Consider the following 21,975-nt stretch of genomic DNA (forward strand, 5'->3'; position numbering starts at 1 on the left):
GGGGTACTGTTGTGTCCCACGACCGCGGGCTTCCTACCTGAGTCACAGCGTTCTCTTGCCGCGGGAGCCCCGGGGGAGGGCTCCGACTCGGGCCACCGCGCCCACGCGGCCTCCGGACCTGCTCGCTGCAGGGGAAGCCGCCCTGCTTCCCCCTTCGCAGCATCTGATGGCGTCTCCCCTCCGCGGGGGAGATTCAAGATGGCCGCCGCCATCCTTAGGCGTGAGGCCGCGCCCCCTCCAGTGATTTAAAGGGACCTAATCCCTTTAAATGGCTTCACCGGTCTTCCATCAGGCAGAGCAGAGGAAGTATATAAGGCAGCTTCCTCTGCTCATCCAGCGACTTGGCAATGTCCCCTAGCGCTATCTAGTCTGCTTGCTTCAGTGAGTCTTCAAGCTTTGGATCTCGTTCCTGTTCCGTCTTGACGTTCCTGGTTCCTGACTTCGGATTGGCTTACGGTGATTCTCTGGTTCCTGACTTCGGAGTGGCAAGCGGTGATTCTCTGGTACACGACTTTGGACTGGTGAGCGTTGACCCCCTGGCACTTGACCTAGGACTCCTTCAAAACCACCGTCTCCAAGGGCCCACCTAAGTCCCAGCGGCCCAGGTCCCTATGGGCTCCTCCTGGGGGGACCGCGGGCTTCCAGGGCGAAGCTCCAGTTGGCCTTTGCACCGTTACCCTGACCTCCCTAGGTCCACCTAAGTCCCAGTGGTCGGGTCCCTACGGGCTCCTCCCGGGGGGACCGCAGACCACCAGTGGTGAAGACACAGCGCCTTATCTCATCTCGTCATCGCCTCCGTGTTCGCCTCAGTCTCCAGTGCCAAGGGTCAGCTGGTCCTGCCTCCTGTTCTGCCTCGCCACCCGACGAGAGAGCCTACGGACCCTCCGACAGGTATACCACCCTCTCGTCGGCCAAGGGTCCACAAGCCTGAGCACAACATGACCAAGCTACTCTTTTGATCTTTTGCATGTTGGAGGTTGACAGAAATTAAATTATGAGGATATGTTTTAATAAGAAGAATGCTTGTTCATGGGCAAAATACCCACTTATTTTCCCCGATGTTTCTAAATGGACACACAGTAGACAGAGCTCTTTTCTTAATTTATTTATTTATTCTGTTTTTTGACACTTGAAAGCAGATTACATTCAGGTACTGTAGGTATTTCCCTATCCCCAAAGGGCTTACCATCTAAGGCCTAGAGTCATCAAATTGCTATGAATAAAGCAGAAGAAATATGGCGTGTTACTGTCTGCAATAAAAAAAGGGGCATGGTTAGGAAAATTTCTAAAATACTGCTGTAATGCATAGTGCACCATTTTATGCATTGTAGATTATTTTCTTTGTTTATATATATATATATATATATATATATATATATATATACACCAGCTTCCTGCAGCTGCCTTTTTGAGGTTGTGTCAGGCGGAGAGAGAAGAGAGAAGGTGAGTTGTTGGATGATGGTTAGAGTAGTTTAGCTAGCGATTTCTGAGTGTATTCCTGTTGTTTTCTGTTATCGGTTTACCTTTACTTTTTTCCCTTCTCTTTATGGAAGGTTTTGTGTGGAAGGTTTTGTTTGTTTGTGAAGTGTGCCAGTTTGTCTTTGTGTGATGGTGGAAGAGTGGTGGTGGTGAGGAATAGTAGTGGTTGTATTGGTGGTAAGGGGTGGTGAAGATTGACGTTCTGGAGAGGATGGAGCATGAGAGGCATGAGGAGAGGAAGGGGGAGGTAGGAGAGGAGGGCAGAAGTAGTAGGAGGAGTAGGAGTAGGGACAAGAGTAGAGATAGCGAGGATGGAAGGGATAGGTTGAGGTGGGGGAAGGGCATAGACAGGCGAGTGGTGGGAGGAGGATGGCAGTCTAGGGGTAGACAGAAAGGGGTGGGGGGGCAATTGGCAGGGCAGGTGCAGGAGGGGAGCAAGAGTGAGGATAGTGACACCTTTCTGGAAGTGGAAATGACAACCCAATCATCAGGCAGCAGGGCAGAATCAGCTTTGCGCACATAAGTTCAGCATTGAGGACAATGAGATGCTGATCGCCAGGATCCTCGAGAACTACAGCATACTCTTAGGGAGCTTTGCGGTGAAGACATCCAGGGCAGCTAAGGGACAGATCTGGCACCCCATTGCCCAGGCCATATCCATAAAACATAAGATTTGCCATACTGTGTCAGACCAAAGTTCCATCAAGCCCAGTATCCTGTTTCCAACAGTGGCCAAGCCAGGTCACAAGTACCTGGCAGAATCCCAAGGAGTAGATAGATACCAAGCTGCTTATCCCAAGAATAAGCAATGGATTTCTGCAACTCTATCTTAATAATGATTAATGGACTTTTCCTCCAGGAACTTGACCAAACCTTTTTTAAACACGGCTAGCTTTCACCAAAATCCAGAATTTAATTATGCATCATTCACACCACCATGATTTTGTGCTATCACTGCCAATCCACAACATGCTATAATAAACTAGAAGCTAAGCTCTAGTTCGATATGAGTCTTAAAAGGCTCATTCCAAACCCAAGATCCATGTCACCTTTTGCAGTGACACTATATGAAGGTAATAGCACTTGCTTATACTGTGTCAGAACATCCTGAATGGAACACTTCATGTGGGGTTTCTACAAAGTGTGTCCATGTCCCTCATAACCAAGCTATCTCTATCCATTTCTAGTACTCCTCTAAAACTGAAGCTGTACATTACTGCTACCACACTTGTCACTGCAGAAAGACATCAACCTGGTGATATGATTGTGCATGTCCCTGGCTGTTCTACAATATGTCCTCCAGAGATACACATTTGTCTGATATGACACAGTGACTATGATAATGCCAAAAGGCACAGCCCCAGCTTCTTTTGGCTGACATCCTGGCTAACAAAGCACTAACAGGGCACACCTAACCTCATAGTCCCTGTACTGTAAACACAAAAAAGGTTGTGGTTGACAAGTGACATTTGAACAGCTCTAACAGGGAGGATTTGAATAGCCACTTGCTTAAAGTAAAGATGTTGAAAGTCTGTAATGCCTGGTCACACACAAAACTTTGCAGCAAGTGCATTGTTTGTGTCCATAACATCAGCAGGCCTCTCCAGCATGGAGAGAAAGCTGGGCCCTTGTAGACCGAAATGTACAAGCCACTTCTCACATAACCGATGCAGTCACATCCCCGACAGCCCCACATGTCAGTGCCATTTGCTGTAAACACATAGCCAGAGTAGGACTATAGAAAGAACGAGCCAACTGTCACCACAAAGGCCATCTTTAAAACCTTCAAACAGGCCATATTGCCTAAGTATAAAGGAATCGTGTGCAGTTCCCAGGTACCTTGTGACCATGTCGAGGATGTGCATTTGAGTGTCACAGACCACTTGCATGTTGATGGAATGGAAGAGATGTCTGCTAAGGTAGATCTACTCCCTGCTGCAGGGCGGAATGATGGCTTCGTGAATGCAGTCAGTAGCTCCCAGAACATTAGGAAAGTGTCAGTGGCATAAAATCCTCAGTTCAGGAAGTCTTGCCTTTCACAAGGGAATATTATGTACCGATTAATGTGGCAATGTGCAGCTGTTATGACGTGGCCCAGACAACAGGAAAATAGGTTTGGAACATTCCCCTGACAACCCCCGACTGTTGTTTGGAAGGAACCAGATGCAGGGTGCACAATAATGTGGTGAGGCCCGGAATAGTGTGGGAACTTTCCTTGACTGGATACAGATCCCCTCTGAGTTCTTGATATAATTCCATGATAGCCTGAGAGATGAAGTAAACTCTGGTAGCCACATGTTTCTCTGGCATGCCCAGCAATGTGGTTTGTGGATGAAAGATGTGCTCCTTGTACCACAGGTATGCCCTCTTGCATGGCAAGCCCTGCTGTGCCCGGGCCGTGCCACTGGCGGGATAGCAGCTCTGGCTCCAGTGTAGACACTTCCCTGGGAGATGTTTGAACCTCCCTTGCTGGTTGTTGTTATTGAACAGCCCAAAGCAGCCAATAGATAGATAGATATAGCAGATTTGTGAGACAAGACTTCCCTTGGGTAAATCCATGCTGACTGCGTGCCATTAAATCATGTCTATCTATATGTTCTATGATTTTGCTCTTTAGAATACTTTCCATGATTTTACCTGGCTGTGAAGTCATACTTACCGTTGTATAGTTTCCTGGATTATCCTGCAGCCAATTTTAAAGCTCAGGGTTGCAATGGCCACATTCCAGTCTTCAGATACAATAGACAATTTTAATGATTGGCTACAAATTACTAGTAATAGATCTGAATTATTTTTTTTTTTACTTCTTTCAAAACCCTGGGGTGTATATTCTCTGGTGTGGGTGATTTGCTGCTCTTCAGTTATAGAAAAAAAATATCCAAGCAACTGAATTGCAAAGGACTTGGGTTTGAGAAGAAGCATTATGGACCATCCTAAAAAAAGATATTGCTTCCAGTTTTACTGGTGTGATCTACAGGACACTGACTCAGACAGAATGACTGGACAGAGAACTCATAGAAGAGATCCAAAAAGTGGGAAAGGAGTGAAAAAAGTTGCTCATGGAAGATATTAATCTGCCGGATGTGGATTGGAGTATACCTTCTTCAGAATCTACAAGAAGTAGAGAGATATTGGATGCCCTTCAAGTGGCTCTGCTCAAACAAATGGTAATGGAACTCATGAGGAAGGTGTGATACTTGATCTAGTGCTCACTAATGTCTCTTATGTTCAGGGAGGGGCTCACCTGAGCATCAATGATCATCAGACAGTATGGTTCAATATTGCCAGTAGGATTCAAAGAAGTCACACGAAGACCTGAGTTTTGAATTTCATAAATATGGACTTTGTCAAAATGGGGACATACCTGGAAGAAGACAGGAAGATAATAGGCAAGGTGGAACAACAGTGGGCCAATTTAAAAGGAGTTATTACCAAGGAATCAAATCTATATGTAAAAAAAAAGTAAATAAGAGTAAGAGGAAAAAGAAACCGATCTAGTTCTCTTAGGAGGTAGCTGAAAAAGTAAAGGCAAAAAGAAAAACATTCAAGAAATATAAAGGATCCCAGAAAGGGGAACACAGGGAAGAATATCTGTTTCAACTGAGGGAGATGAAGAAAGAAATAAGGAAAGTAAAAAGTAAAGCAGAAGAAAAGATTGCCAAAGAGCTAAAGTGAGGTGACAAACCATTTTTCATATATATCACAGAAAGAAGGGTGTCCGGAAAAGTTATAGTGAAACTGAAAGGTGACAATGAGAAATGTATGGAGAGAGACGAAGAAATGGCAGAAATATTAAATACTGCAGTTCAGTGTTCACTAAAGAAGACCCTGGAGAAGGGCCATTGCTGATTGTCAAGCTAGTAGATGGGAATGGGGTAAACAAAACTCCGTTTACAGAAGAGCGTCTATGGGAAGAGTTAGTCAAACCGAAGGTGGACAAAGGCCATGGGGATGGATGAAATACATACCAGAATATTGAGAGAGCTCAGAGATGTGCTGGCAGGTCTACTGAAGAACCTGTTCAATAGATCCCTGGAAACAAGAGAGGTGCTGTGGGAATGGAGAAGAGCGATGGTGGTCCTGCTTCACAAGAGTGAGAGCAGAGAGGAGGCTGGAAACTAAAGGCTGCATAGCCTCACCTTGGTGGTAGGAAAATTAATAGAGACTCTGCTGAAGGAAAGGATAGATCACTATCTACAGTCTGGTGGATTGCTGGACCTGAGGCAGCATGGATTCACCTGGGGAAGGTTCTGTCAGACAAATCTAAGTGATTTTTTTTTTTTATTAGCTGACTAGAGAATTGGGATTCAGGAGGAGTGCTCAATGTGATCTACTTGGATTTCAGCAAAGCTTTTGATGTGGTACCACATAGGAGGCTTGTGAATAAAATGAGAAGCTTGGAGTGAGCGTCAAGGTAGTGGCATGGATTACAAACTGGTTGACTAAAAGGAGACAGCATGTATTGGTAAATGGAACCTACTCTGAAGAAAGAACCATGTTGAGTACCACAGGGATCAGTGTTGGGACCAGTTCTGTTTAATATATTTCTGAGCAGCATTGCAGAAGGTAAAGTTTGTCTGTTTGTGGATGATACTAAGATTTGCAACAGAGTTGAACACACCTGAAGGAATAAAGAGAATGAAAAATGATTTAAGAAAGCTTCAAGAGTGGTTGAATATTTGGCACCTGGGATTCAATGCCAAGAAGTGCAGTCATGCATCTGGGATGTGGTAATCTAACAGCTGTATGTGACCGGGGGAGGGGGGGGGTGAAAGAATGATATGCACGACTAAGAGAGAGATCTTGGGGTAAGGGGGGGGGGGGGGAAAGATTGATATGCACAACTGAGAGAGAGATCTTGGGTAAAGGTGTCTGATGATCTGAAGATGGCAAAACAATATGACAAGGTGATAGCAAAAGCCAGAAGAATGTTGGGCTGCATATAGAGAGTAATAACCAGTAAGAAAAAGGAGGTGATAATGCCCTTGTGCAGGTCCCTGGTAAGGCCTTACCTGGAGTACCGTTTTCAGTTCTGTAGAGACAAGATGGAGGCAGTTCCATGGAAAGGTTACCAAAATGGTGAGGGGCCTGTATCAGAAGACTTATGAGGAGAGGCTGAAGGATCTGAATATGTATACTCTGGAAGAGAGGAGGTGCAGGGGAGATATGAAACAGACCTTCAGATACCTAAAAGGTTTTAATTTATTTATTTATTTATTTAACACTTTTCTATACCGACCTTCATGGTTAGATGACCATATCAGATCTTAATGATGCATATACTTCAGACCTTTTTCTGTTGGAAAGAAAACAATAGAACTAGGGATCACAAAATGAAACTCCAGGTGGGATGACTCAGAACTAACGTCAGGAAATATTTCTTCACAGAGAAGGTGGTAGATGCCTGGAATACCCTTCCAGAGGAGATGGTGAAGATGAAAACAGTCAAAGAATTCAAAGGGGCATGGGATAAACTCTGTGGAGCTCTCCAGGCTTGAGGACGGAAATGAAGAAAATCATGCAGGGGGTAACTTGCTGAAGAGGCAATTATTACCCTTAGCAGAAGGCATGGTGAATACTACCCTTAACCAATAAGCCTTGATGCTTTTAATGCATTTGCAACATTGCTCCCTTCTTAGGTGGCAGAGGGGAAAAGAGGAATTGGATTCAAGCAACAACTGAGGTGCCCTATTTCTGTGGTCTGGGGTACTGATATGCAGACATAAGGAAAAAAGCACATAACTGCTTCTACAACCAACTCTTAAAGGAAATGAAGAAAGCGTGCATGGGGTAACTTGCTGTGCCATAGTTACTACCCTTAGCAGAAGACATGGAGATTACTATCCTTAACCAATAAGCCTTGATGCTTTTAATGCAATTGCAACATTGCTCCCTGTTTCAACGGCAGGGGTGAAAAGGGGAATTAGATTCAGATAACAACAAAGAGGGTACCGACTTCTACTGTCTCGGGTACTGAAATGCAGACATAAGAGAAAAAGCACAGGATTGATTCTAAGGCTAAGTCCATAAGAAAAGCACGTCAAGCAGCACTGTTCGAATTTTCAAGAAAGCTCATCACCCAGTAAAAACTGTTGCTGGCAGAATGGGGATGGAGATAACTGCATGGAGTGACTGTTACCGCCCTTAAGAGAAACATGGGCGTGGCCCACACAGAGTGGCAGTTACTGCCTTAAGGAGCTTGCTGGGTGGTTTTGATGGGCCATTCTGTCCTTTTCTGCCATCATTAATATTTTACTACATTTTCCAGGTTCACCTTGATTTGGTTGAGTTCATCTGAATCTTCACCCTTTCAAAATGTTTCCAAAACAGGTATCTCCCTAACAGATTACATTAATTATTTACTTCATTGTTTACTAATGAATCTTTCGCAATGGCCTCATCCTCCCTAAGTGCCCCTTTAACCCCTCGATCATCTAACAGTCCAACCAACTCCCTCACAGGCTTCCTGCTTCGGATATATTTTAAAAAGTTAAGAATTAGATTTGTCTCTATGGCCAGCTTCTTTTCAAATTCTCTCTTAGCCTTTCTGATTAATGTTTACCTAGTGTTTTTAATTTGAGCACTCACTGAAAACACCTCTGAGCTATGGATATTTTTGAACCAGTTACCAATTCACAAGAAGACATCAACTCCTACCCATGACTTCTTAATTTTTGAAGTAGTCTTTCATGAAGGATTTATCAAACACTTTCTGAAAATCCATATCGATCATCTCACCTTTGTCCACATGCTTATTTACACTTTCAAAGAATTCTAATAGAATAGTAAGGCATGACCTCCCTTTTTTTAAATCCATGCTGGCTATTCCCAATGAAATATTATTTATTTATGGTAAATCTGTTTTTTAATTATTTGATATAAAATCATAACAGCAACAAAGCATAATATATGGTACATAATGTTGTCTGTTACATACCATATACTCTTAAGCTTTTAAGATCAACCTTTCCACCCTTTGTGCCCCAGTGGGCCATCCCCTGTCCGTCCGTCTCCACCCCCCCCCCCCCCCCGTGCACCAAGGGTACCTTTGTAAACATTCAAAACAACAATGTCAATAGAGTAATAGTAGAACACCGTGAAATTCCAACATCATACGTTCCTACGGTTAAGAAAGAGACTTTTCGTGTCTTGTGGTAGAGTATGGATGAACGGGAGCCAAACTGCATTTATAGCTCTCCGAGTCCGGATTGATAGATGGCTACTTGCCAGAGTTTCCATGGTTAGGAGATTGATAATAGACGAGCGCCACTGTGTGAGGGAAGGTCCCTCCGGTGACCTCCAGACCACCAGTATAGCTTTACAAGCTAGCAGGTAGACTTTGGTGATCCAAAGAAGCTCTCCCTTCGTGCCTTTGATGTGTCGGGGGAAAATCCCAAAAAGGGCCACAAGCGGAGAAAATGGGATCTGGAAACCCACAACACTATTAGGAGAACGGTAGACTTTTCTCCAGAAACTTTGAATGACTGACATCTAGAGGAAACTGCAGTTTGTGGCCTTTTGTTGAGGACTTTTCCTGTAATGACTGGGCTGATTTGGGAGGACGATATAAAAAAAAGGGGAAAAAATCCATGGGCTGTTGCACATGAAGCTTATTGCTCCATAACTCGATAGAGGCCAATTCAGTTGAGTTGGAAATCCAAAAAGGAAGGAGGAAATTGCCAAGCCAAAAAATTAAAAAAGAAAAGAATAAACACTTCACTTGGTGGGCAGCACTATAAAAACAATAAAAGCAGACCATTAATAAGACATAAGAGTAATTTTCAATAGTGTGCACAACTCAGCACATTCAGTCCTAATCTTCTCTCAGACTCTCGCACAGCACCATTCACAAATAAGGATGGTCCTCCAGCAGTTTCACAAAAACAAGCTATTTGCAAAAGTGGAAAAATGTTCATTTGAACAGTCAGAATTACCATTTTTAGGCTATATCATCTCAGCTGAAGGCCTGAAGATAGACCCTGTCAAGCCATCACAGATTTGCCCCGAACCATGGGACTTAAAGTTCTACAATAATTCTTGGGGTTTGTGAATTACTATTGCAAATTCATTCCCTATTATTCTTCGTTTACGGCCCCACTCACAGCCCTGACCCGCAAAGGGGCATTCCCTAAAGACTGGCCAAAGGACACAGTCCGTACCTTTGAGCAACTGAAAGGAGTCTTCAAATCTGCATCCTTCCATCAGCACCTGGGCCCAGATAGGTCCTTCTTCCTCAAGGTGGACACTTTTTCCATTGAAGCCAGACCAGTTCTTTCATAGGCAGCATCTGATCGCAAACTTCATCCCTATTCCTTCTCCAGAAGATTCTTGCCCACCAAGAAAAATTATAACATTGGGGACCAGGAGCTTCTGGCTATCAAACTCGCTCTTGAAGAGTGGCAACATCTCTTGGAGGGAGCCAAATATCCCTTCACTCTTATGATCAATCACAAAAATATTTTCTATCTCCAAGAGGCTCAATCCTCACCAGGCTCAGCAGTATTTATTCTTCAGCAGATTCAATTTCCACAAAGTCTTTTGTCCTGCTGAGAATACCAGGGCAGATGCACTATCTCACTTCTCTGAAACTGCCACCACACCACAGTTCATCTTAGACCCAGCCAAGTTCCTCACTACAGCCTCCTTCTCTGTTCCTGTTGGCAAGATGATAATACCTACGTGCCTTAGAGAGAAAGTCCTCAACTGAGACCACTAGTCTAGGCTTGGCGGGCACCAGGGAGTCTGGAAAACTGTGGAGTTGATCTCATGCCTATACTAGTGGCCCCAGATGGCCTAGAACAACCCACTGCAATTTTATATTCACAAACACCACTTAAGTCTTTGAAAATTCACCCCAATAGTAGTAAACAACATATTACATATTATTGCAATTTAATTTTACTCAGCAAATGTGTTTCAAGACAAACTGATGTTATAAACATTATCAGCTTAAAAAGAAAGACTGAAATTATAAAATTGTTTTCTTATTTTCTGTTCATACTGAGGTCCATGTTCAAAAGCCATTTAAATTCATAACTCAAAAATTACTCACAGTGCCGATATCGAAGACCACACCCCCATCTCCTTCCACCCTACCCCTGATACCTGAAAGTCCCTGCCAGGAGCAAGGGATCCGCATCCTCACTCCTGGTGCCTCTGTTAAAGCAGGGTTGGAAGTGCAGGAGCGAGGAAGTGGGTCCCTTGCTCCTGGCAGTGACTCTCAGATATCGGAGGGGATGAGGGCGTGGCCTCCGATATTGACACTGTAGTGGCTGGGGAGGGAAAAGGGGAGAGCATGATCTTCGTGACAAACACCAGGCCTGCAAACCCTGCAGTGTACAACTATTTTTTAAGGTTGGGAAGGTATAAACAACATGGCCTGACAGGGTCATGTTTGATGTTTTGGAGAAATGAATAGGCTTGCCAGCTGTCCTGATTTTTTCTGAACTGAACAGAATTTTGAGGTACTGTCCCTGAAAAAAAAAAATGGAATGGCTAAAATGTTCTGAAGTGTCCTGAATTTATCACTCCAGCTGCAGGTTAGCATCAGTTGTATGCTTTGGTAGTTACACTGTATTCAGTATGCAATGGTGTAAAGGAGTATATGATAGATCCTTTTTAAAAGCCCAGTACCATGCATTTAGCCTGCTCCACCTTAAGCCACACATAGGGGCCAATGCAAAAAAATACACGCCCCCTCCCCCACCTTCCCCTCTCTTCCCCTATCTAACCCGCCCCCCAGCTCTAACTAAAACCCCCTCCTGACCTTTGTCGAAGAAGTTACGCCTGCCTCCGGGCAGGCGTAACTTGCGCACGCTGGCTCTCCATCCCCCGGGCCAGTGGCTGTTCCGGAGGCCTCGGTCCCACCCCTGGGCCGGCGCCCCGCCCACGGCCCCGCCCCCGGAACGCCCATTTTTCCAAGCCCCGGGGATTGTGGGCGCCGCCGAGCCTATGCAAGATAGGCTTAGCGCGCGCAGGGGGAGGCAGGAGGAGGTTTTCGGGGGTTGTGAGCATATCTTACGCGCACAACCCTTTGAAAATCTACCCCTAAGAGTTCAAGAAAGCATGGGACAAGTAAGAGGATCATTAATTGTAAAGAAGTGAGGGGAAAATCAGAGATCACCTGGGGTCTATGGCACTGTAACAGAAAGTAAACTGAGAACACTAGATGAAGCCTTATCTGCTATTATATTCTATATTTCTAACGGAGAAGAATATCAATAAGTTGCATGTGCATAAACTCCAACAGTAACGATACTAAATAGTATCGCCAATTGTTCAGAAATTTGACAGTTGAAAGTTGGCAACCCTTGGAAGGAAGGGGATTGGGTTGCTGGCCCATTCGTTTCTTTTTTTGTTTGTTTGTTTGTTTTTACAGCACTATTTAGCTGGATATCTTTTAAAAATATCCGGTTAAGTAGAACATTATCTGGCTACACAAGGCCAGATAATTTAAAAACCTACCCAGCTATATTCAACTATATAAGATGTTATCTGGCTACCTTTAGCCAGATAACTTGTCCACCAAACAGCCTACTGAATATTGTCTCACTAATATTAGGTCTGTATTTCTTTTTTTTTTACACAAATTTATCATCTTAAAGTAGTTATAGGTGGGCCTGAGCCTTCAAGGCCAGAGCCTACCATAACTGAAGCGCCGCACAAGAGAGAGCATCCGGGGAGGGGGGGGGCGGGGGGGGCAAGTGCATGGCCAGCAGTATGGCGGGCCACGGCAAGGCTCGACTCCTCCCCTCCCCCGGCTGGGTGAGGGGGAAGAACGGCGACGCACAGTGATGACATCAACGGCCCCTTAAAGGGCCGCAATGGAGGCCATGTGGCCCCGTTTTCACCTCTCGCTGGCAAGGTAGGCAAGGGTCCGCCCTATCTTGTGTTCTTGGTGGTTACCTGGGCCAGTGGGGCATCTTACAAGTGGTGCCGGTGGCATCACGGGATGGCATGGCAGCCAGTCAGCGCCTTGGGTGGCACAAGAGGAGGCACAACATGCACTGATGGTCGGGGCCCCCTTGCTTGGGGACAAGTCAGGGGGGCCCATGGAGCAAGGCTGCCCTGCTTAGTCCTCTCGGCGGACAGCAGCGGAGACACATACCAGCTCTGGCACCAATTCTTTAGGTTTTAATCATGTGTTAAATAAAGCTGCGGCCTTATTATTCTAATAACGGTATTAGTGTTTCTTTGTTAACGAACGTATGCATAAATAAGCTCAATAAGGTAAAAGGGGGTACGGGTGGAAGGGATGAGGGCACGGTTGCGGCTGCTAGCATTATTGCAGCACATGCAGTTTTTTTGCAAATAACATAACTGTCCTCCAGATCACTTTCATTTATATTTCCCTTTTTCAGAATTAACATTTTGTTGTGACCTTATAACTCATATTTGCAACTTTGTTCATCAATAAACTTTGAATACCTTGCTTTGTGAAGTTTGTCATGGTTTTATTGTAATTATAATATTTAAGAATAGCAAGCCAAGCACTACAAATTAAACAGATTGACTTTCTCTCAGATTCAATTAAACAATTCTCATCCATTCAGTGACTTTGAAATTTTCTATGCTCATTGAATCTTTCATTTCACTGGCATCTTTACATGTCATGCAGTTCCCTACCATTGTGCACCATTATGTCACACAGTAATCCTTATGGTATCTTGCGTGCTATTTCATTAGATAAATTTGCTTTCTCAGTGAGCTGTAATTGGCGAATACTGACACTAGTGCTATTCTGGTTGTATGCAAGCATGAGGCGGCATTGTATAGGCTTAATGTTCTTATCCTTTCTATAGATACCAATATTCTATATATACCACCGTACTTAGGTTTTATTGTAGTGCCTAGTCCATTTCTTTTCAACACTTTGAATGGCCTTATGACTAGGAAAGCGGTATTAAATTAATAAATGAGCATGCTGTATTTGATAAACTATTTTTAAGGAGAATTCAAAGATAAAACAGAAATGCTATTTTAGAAACTAGTCAAGAGGGCCACTAAAAATTGCATCATGGGTCACATGTTTGACGACATGTTCTATTGCAATTAAAAGATAAATAGAAAAAAAAGACAAAATGCAAGGTTTCCTCCACAAAAATGTTTTTTCTTGTTCTCCTATTCGTTACAATGCTTACTCAAATGTGTATGGCTCATAGGGATGTACATTCATTGGGCCATTTGTTTAATTTGTTTTGGTCATGTGTGCCTATGTTGCGATTGGCTCATTGCATCACTGGTCATCAGAGAAAACATAATTGCATACTTGTTTTCTGATAAAGGGAATGCAGTGAGCCACACAATCAACTCTCATATTTTTTTATAGAGTTAGCTAACTGCTAAACTAAGTTGCTGTGGGTCTTGTACTTTGGAAAATATTGTACATGCCTAAAAATCTTAACTAGAAAGTGCCAAAAAAATCATCACCAGCTTGAGTCAGTCACATGACCTACCTGTTGAACCCGTGGTATAGCTGTCATCCAAAAAGATTCTTTACAAATAATTATGCTTTATTTATGATGCCTCCTAGTAAATAAAATTACATTTTAAAGCTTTTGGTTCTGAATTGGTTTCCAACAGTTTTAGTTAATTTCTTCCTTCTCAGATGCCCTGAAGTTACTCAGTTAGGTCTGTGAATGTAATTGGACCATATGCCACTATATCTGTTTTGTGCAATCGATGTAAATATTGAAATCAGATTTACTAATATAAATATTGATGCTGTGTTTATACAGTTAGAGGTAGATTTTAAAAACATACACGCGCGCGAACAAAAGTACACCGGATTTTCTAAGATACGCACGTAGCCGCGCGTATCTTATAAAATCCGGGGTCGGCACGCGAAAGGCTGCGCAAAATCGGCAGCCTGCATGCGCCGAGCCGCGCAGCCTGCCTCCGTTCCCTCCGAGGCCGCTCCGAAATCGAAGCAGCCTCGGAGGGAACTTTCCTTCCACCCCTCCACACCTTCCCCTCCCTTCCCCTACCTAACCCACCCTCCTGGCCCTATCTAACCCTTCCCCCTACCTTTATCAAAAAAGTTACTACTGCCTCCGGGCAGTAGTAACTTACGCGCACCGGCGCGGCAGGCCCCGACACAGGCCACTGTGTCGGGGCACTCGGCCATGCCCCCGGACCGCTCACACGCCCCAGAACGAAAAATGCGCACCCTGGCCACGCCCCTGACCGCCCCTTTTTGCAAGCCCTGGGACTTACGCGCGCCGTTGAGCCTATGCAAAATAGGCTCGGCGCGCGCAGGAGGGTTTTTAAAGGGTTAAGCGTGTACCTTATGCGCGTAACCCTTTTAAAATCTGGCCCTATATTTTTAGTTTACATTTTGAAAGTATCAGTAAAATGTTAACAGAACTCAGCAGTATTTTTGATTCATAAAACCATCATGATATTTTTCTAGGTTTTGATTTTGGAGTGCGTCAAAATGGTGGTCGAGTGAATCATGTCAATCTCCCTTTGTGGGCTCGAAATGATTCCCGCCTCTTTATCCTGATACATCGACAAGCCTTGGAATCTGACTATGTATCTCAGACTATCTGTCAATGGATTGATCTAGTATTTGGATATAAGCAAAAAGGCAGATCTGCTGTTCAAGCTATCAATGTCTTTCATCCTGCTGTGAGTACATTGTTTAAAATAGTTTCTTTTTATGAAAGCGTAATTGATATAAATCCTAACACTTTTAAAAAAGAAGAAAATGGTCTTCTGAAAAATGTTTATGGTTCATTTAAAACCTTGAGGCAGCTCATCTTATATGAGATACGTACAAAATCTCCAAAGTTTTGAGTTAAATCATTAATCTTTTTTCTTTTAAACTATTTTACTTTTAATAATACAAGAGTAAGGTGCCAGGTTTAGAGAAGAAAATATTGTAAATTCACAGAATATGTGAAATTTTCATTAAAGCATATGTTTTATTTTCCATATGCTAGGAATGGAATGGCTATGAGCTGAATCCAGCAATCATGAATTATTTCAAGATGTGTTAATTGCGAAAAAAAAAAATTCTTTAGGACCCAAATCAAACCTAGCTTCTCCTTTATTTTACCACTTTCCACTTAGTCATTGTTTTGACATATTTAGAACAATTTCAGCTAATCCAGGTTTTATTATAGTGGCTCCCAAACTGTGTTTGAGGGCTACTATACTAGAAGACTCAAGAACACAAGACGTTGTCATACTGGGTCAGACAGAGGGTCCATCAAGCTCAGCATCCTGCTTCCAACAGTGACCAATCCAGGTTACAAATACCTGGCAAGTATCCAATCATTAAATAGATCCCATGCTACTAATGCCAGTAATAGCAGTGGCTATTCCCTAATTCAACTTGATTAATAGAAGTTTATGGACTTCTCCATAAACTTATCCAAACCTTTTTTAAACCCATCTAAACCAACTGCCCCAACCACAACCCCTGTCAATGAATTCCAGAGCTTAATTGTGTGTTCAGTGAAAAAGAATTTTCCCTAGTTTTGGAGCTGGGATCTTCATTGAGCCAAAGCCTTGCTGAAACTAAGTGCAATTTTATGTTATTTATCTGTGTTTAAAGTAATAGGGCTTTATATTTGCAAAAGATTGTGCCTTGTCTGTTAGAAAGGGGCAGATTTGAAAGAGAGCTATTTTGTCTGCTTTCTAGGGCTAAAAATTAAAAAAGGATAGCCAGTCCTAGCTATTGTTTATTTCCCTCCCTCCCTCCCTCCCTGCCCCTCTACCCACCTACCCCTGGCTTTAATTTCCTATATACTCTTCCCTGGTCTCCTAAATAATTAGCTTCAATTACCTCATCCCCAATTACATAGCAGTTCCTTACAGCCTCGTTATAACTTATACTGTCATATTGCTTAAAAAATTTGGTTTGCAAATTCTAACTATTAATCTTTACTGGATAACATATACTTTTATTTCTTAGTTCAAATACCTATTAAAAATCTTTACTAGGGACTAACCATACCTTACCTTATCTTTAAGATTTTAATTAATCGGAGAGAATGGCTTTAATTAAATGCAACAATTGTGGTGCTTATATCCCAAGGCCTATCATTTGGAGAACCAAGGGCTGTCCCTTTTGCACTCAGCTGTCTAAAATTAAAATGGAGCTGATCCATCTAAGGCAGCAATTGGCCAGGATTCAATTAGCCTCCCCTTCCTTGAAACATCCATCTGTCACCCATCTCCCACAGCAGTTACAGAATCCCAGGAAAAAATGTTTTCTCAAAGGACAAGCAGGATGGTAGTCCTCACATATGAGTGACATCATCAGGATGGAGCCCAATCACGGAACACTTTTGTCAAAGTTTCTGTTGCGACCATCGCTGCTCGATGTCCTCGCTCCGCCCTCTTTACCTCGGTGGCGACTTCCTCCGGGTCTGATGGATGGCTAGCTGCCGCGGCGTCTCCATGCCGTCTCCCTCCGGTGTCCCCGGGCCGGCTCGATGTTGCAGATCCGCCATGTTGCCTGAAGACCTAGGGCGCGCACGCTCTGATTGAGCACGAATCTGATTCAGCAAGAGCGCGAACCTCAGGGCGTCCCCCTGAGATGACATCATCCACTTCCAATATTTAAAGGTCTCTATTTTGCTAACAAACTGAGTTAGCAAGGAATGTTGTCGGACTCGCTTCGGCTATCCAAACTACTCTGCCTCCTCGAACTTACCAGAGGTACCCGCTACTCGGGGGCCTCGCTCTTTTTCTTTTCTTTCAGATTACAGATAGGAACCAGTACTTGCACCTCGAGGGCCCATGTTCCTGGACACTTTGAAGATTCTCTACTGCCTGAAAGCTATCGCTGCTACAAACATTTGTGAGTTACCATCGCTCTCTCAGAGCTTTCCCTGGAACCAGGTACTCGCTCCTCAAGGGCCTAAACCTTTCCAGCTCCTGAGCTTCCTTGAGACCTTATGTGAGTTTTGTTATCTAGTTCTGTTCATGAACTCTGCGTTGAGTGAAAAAGAATTTTCTCCGACTAGTCTTAAATGTGCTACTTGCTAACTTCATGGAATGCCCCCTAGTCCTTCTATTATCTGAAATTGTAAATAACAGATTCACATCTACTCCCTCAAGACTTCTCATGATCTTAAAGACCTCTATCATATCCCCCCTCAGCCGTCTCTTCTGCAAGCTGAACAGCCCTAACCTCTTCAGCCTTTCCTCATAGGGAAGCTGTTCCATCCCCTTTATCATTTTGGTTGCCCTTCTCTGTACCTTCTCCATCGCAATTATATCTTTTTTGAGATGCAGCGACCAGAATTGTACACAGTATTCAAGGTGCGGTCTCACCATGGAGCAATACAGAGGCATTATGACATTTTCCGTTTTATTAACCATTCCCTTCCAAATAATTCCTAACATTCTGTTTGAAATCATCGACTCAGTGAGCTGCAGCAGTCAAAAAAGCAAAGTATTATCCACTATGATGCCTAGATCTCTTTCTTGGGTGGTAGCTCCTAATATGGAACCCAACATCATGTAACTATAGCACGGGTTATTATTCCCTATATGCATCACCTTGCACTTATCCACATTAAATTTCATCAACCATTTGGATGCCCATTCTTCCAGTCTTACAAGGTCTTCCTGCAATTTATCACAATCCACTTGTGATTTAATTACTCTGAATAATTCTGTATCATCTGCAAATTTGATTACCTCACTTGTCGTATTCCTTTGCAGATCATTTATAAATATATTGAAAATTACGGGTCCTAATACAGATCCCTGAGGCACTCCACTGCCCACTCCCTTCCACTGAGAAAATTGTCCATTTAATCCTATTCTCTGTTTCCTGTGTTTTAGTCAGTTTGTAATCCACGAAAGGACATCGCCACCTATCCCATGACTTTTTACTTTTCCTAGAAGCCTCTCATGAAGAACTTTGTCAAACGCCTTCTGAAAATCCAAATACTGCATCTTCTGGTTCATCTTTATCTACAAAACTTGGCTATTCAAACAAGCTTTCACGTAACTCTGTCCCCCTCTAACCCTATCCCTCCATATCACTCATGCCCTCCACGATGTCCCTTCATCCCCCCTCTCACCCCCCTCCCCTCCCCTTGAATTACCAGTGGAAGACTGCTATGCTACGACCTGACCGAAGACAACTGTAAATATTTGTATATAATGTAGATATGTTTTATTTCCTTCCCTCCCCTGCGTCCTGAATACCTTGCCTTGTTCTATCCCTCCTTTCATCCCACTGCCTCCCATGTTTCTTTATAAGTTTTTTGTAAAGCCTGTTGCTGAATCATTACTGTTTCAATGTAAACCGATCAGATGTTCCGAACGATGAGCGGTATATAAAAAAACACTAATAAATAAAATAAATATCTATATACTCCTTCAAAAAAGTAAAGCAGATTTGTGAGGCAAGACTTGCCTTGGTTAAAGCCATACTGATTTTGTTCCATTAAACCATGTCTTTCTATATGTTCTGTGATTTTGATGTTTAGAATACTTTCCACTATTTTTCCTGGCACTGAAGTCAGGCTAACTGGTCTGTAGTTTCCCGGATCGCCCCTGGAGCCCTTTTTAAATATGGGGGTTATATTAGCTATCCTCCAGTCTTCAGGTACAATGGATGATTTTAATGACAGGTTACAAATTTTTACTAATAGGTCTGAATTTTCATTTTTTAGTTCCTTCAGAACTCTGGGGTGTATACCATCCGATCCAGGTGATTTACTACTCTTTAGTATGTCAATCAAGTCTACCACATCTTCTAGGTTCACCGTGATTTGGTTCAGTCCATCTGAATCATTACCCATGAAAACCTTGTCCAGTACGGGTACCTCCCCAACATCCTCTTCAGTAAACACCGAAGAAAAGAAATCATGTAATCTTTCCACAATGGCCTTATCTTCTCTAAGTGCCCCTTTAACCCCTCGATCATCTAACAGTCCAGCTGACTCCCTCACAGGCTTTCTGCTTCGGATATATTTAAAAATGTTTTTACTGTGAGTTTTTGCCTCTATGGCCAACTTCTTTTCAAATTCTCTCTTAGCCTGTCTTTTCAATGTCTTACGTTTAACTTGCCAACGTTTATGCATTAACCTATTTTCTTCTGTAGGATCCTTCTTCCAATTTTTGAATGAAGATCTTTTGGCTAAAATAGCTTCTTTCACCCCCCCTTTTAACCATGCTGGTAATTGGTGTGCCTTCTTTCCACCTTTCTTAATGTGTGGAATACATCTGGATTGTGCTTCTAGGATGGTATTTTTTAACAATGACCACGCCTCTTGCACCCTTTTTACTTTTGTAGCTGCTCCTTTCAGTTTTTTTCTAACTATTTTTCTCATTTTATCAAAGTTTCCCTTTTGAAAATTTAGCACGAGAGCCATGGATTTGCTTACTGTCCCCCTTCCAGTCATTAAATCAAATTTGATCATATTATGATCACTATTGCCAAGCAGCCCCACCTCCTTTACCTCTCTCACCAAATCCTATTCTCCACTGAGAATTAGATCTAAAATTGCTCCCTCTCTCGTCAGTTCCTGAACCAATTGCTCCATAAAGCTATCATTTATTCCATCCAGGAACATTATCTCTCTAGCGGGTCCCGATGATACATTTACCCAGTCAATATTGGGGTAATTGAAGTCTAAATCCAAAAGTGCAGAGTATAGACTTTTGTATGTCCTGATCAAAGGAGAATTCCAAACAATTGATGTGAATGCAATTTATAATTTTATTGCGGCAACTCCACTGCATAATACTATCACGGCAAAATAATTTTCAAGGTGCCCCAACACGGTCCCGTGTTTCGCCGGTGGCTGCATCGGGGGGACCAACAAGGAATTCATACAATCTGTAATTCAAAAAGGATTAAAAATCAGGACAATAAACAATGGACTGAAGCCGATGTACAATTTTCAAGACAGTAAACAATACACATACCTTGGTACGGAAGATTCAAAAAATGGCAGGGAGAGCGTTTTCCCTCAGTACAACCAGGTATTTTAAGGCAGAATTTGGGCGCCAAACTACAGGTGAGTTGATCACCTTTCTCGAGGGAACCAATCGGCGGTTCCCAAGATGCTCAGCGCCCCGCAGGTACACAGACGGACAACAATGACAGTCTAATCAGTGAGCAAAGCTAAGATTTGGATTTCTCTGTAGTGCAGAACCCTGCTTCTGGTTTTTTGGGTAATTGAAGTCTCCCATTATTACCGCACTACCAATTTGGTTAGCTTCCCTAATTTCTCTTAGCATTTCACTGTCAGTCTCTCCATCTTGACCAGGTGGACGGTAGTATACTCCTCTCACTATAGTCTTCCCCGACACACAGGGGATTTCTACCCATAAAGATTCAATTGTGTATTTAGTCTCATGCAGGATGTTTATCCTGTTGGATTCTATGCATTCCCAGACATAAAGCACCACACCGCCTCCCAGGCACTCTGTGTCATTGCGATACTATTTGTACCCTGGTATAGCACTGTCCCTTTGGTTGTCCTCCTTCCACCATGTCTCTGAGATGCCAATTAAGTTTATGTCATCATTCACTGCTATTCATTCTAAATCTTCCATCTTACTTATTAGACTTCTGGTATTAGCATACAAACATTTCAAAGTTTGCTTTTTGTTTGTATTTTCATTCTGCTTTTTAATTGATAGGGATAAGTTAGAATTTTTAGATCAGGTGCGTTTTTAGTTACAGGCACTAGGACTACTTATTATTGGAACCTCACTGTCGGGATGCCCTAATTCTAATGCATCATTAGTATCCTTTGAAGATAGCTCTCTCCGAACCATGCACTGCTGAGTGACTGTCGGCTTTCCCCTTTGTTCTAGTTTAAAAGCTGCTCTATCTCCTTTTTAAAGGTTAGCTCCAGCAGTCTGGTTCCACCCTGGTTAAGGTGGAGTCCATCCCTTTGGAAGAGACTCCCCCTTCCCCAAAAGGTTCCCCAGTTCCTAACAAAACTGAATCCCTCTTCCTTCCTTCGTCTCATCCACTCATTGAGACTCCGGAGCTCTGCTGCCTCTGGTGACCTGCATGTGGAGCAGGGAGCATTTCAGAGAATGCTACCCTGGAGGTTCTGAATTTAAGTTTTCCACCTAAGAGCCTAAATTTGGCTTCCAGAACCTCCCTCCCACATTTTACTATGCCGTTGGTGTCCACATGTACCACGACAGCCAGCTCCTCCCCAGCACTGTCTAAAATCCTATCTAGGTGACGCGTGAGGTCCGCCACCATCGCACCAGGAAGGCATGTTACCAGGCGATCCTCACGCCCACCAGCCACCCAGCTGTCTACATTCCTAATAATCGAATCACCAACTATGACGGCCGATCTAACCCTTCCCTCCTGGGCAGTAGGCCTTGGGGAGATATCCTCGGTACGAAAAGACAGTGCATCACTTGGAGAGCAGGTCCTTGCTACAGGATCCTTTCCTGCTACACCAGGTTGATGCTCTCCAATCATGAGACCTTCTTCCTCCAAGGCAGCACCAGGGCTGCCAGTCTGAAATTGGAACTTGGCTACTATGTCCC

At 43.4% G+C, this 21,975-nt stretch overlaps 1 protein-coding gene across 1 annotated transcript in view; it reads left to right on the top strand.

Moving 5' to 3' along the window:
- The window catches only part of LOC115087279 (lysosomal-trafficking regulator-like), a 1,534,685-nt gene that overhangs the window by 1,296,256 nt on the left and 216,454 nt on the right, over positions 1 to 21,975 (top strand). The window contains 1 exon segment of the mRNA XM_029594260.1: positions 14,891 to 15,108. Within this exon segment, the coding sequence (XP_029450120.1) occupies positions 14,891 to 15,108 (218 nt within the window).

The sequence above is a fragment of the Rhinatrema bivittatum genome, chromosome 3 (genome assembly GCF_901001135.1).
Source record: "Rhinatrema bivittatum chromosome 3, aRhiBiv1.1, whole genome shotgun sequence".
Taxonomy (NCBI): domain Eukaryota; kingdom Metazoa; phylum Chordata; class Amphibia; order Gymnophiona; family Rhinatrematidae; genus Rhinatrema; species Rhinatrema bivittatum.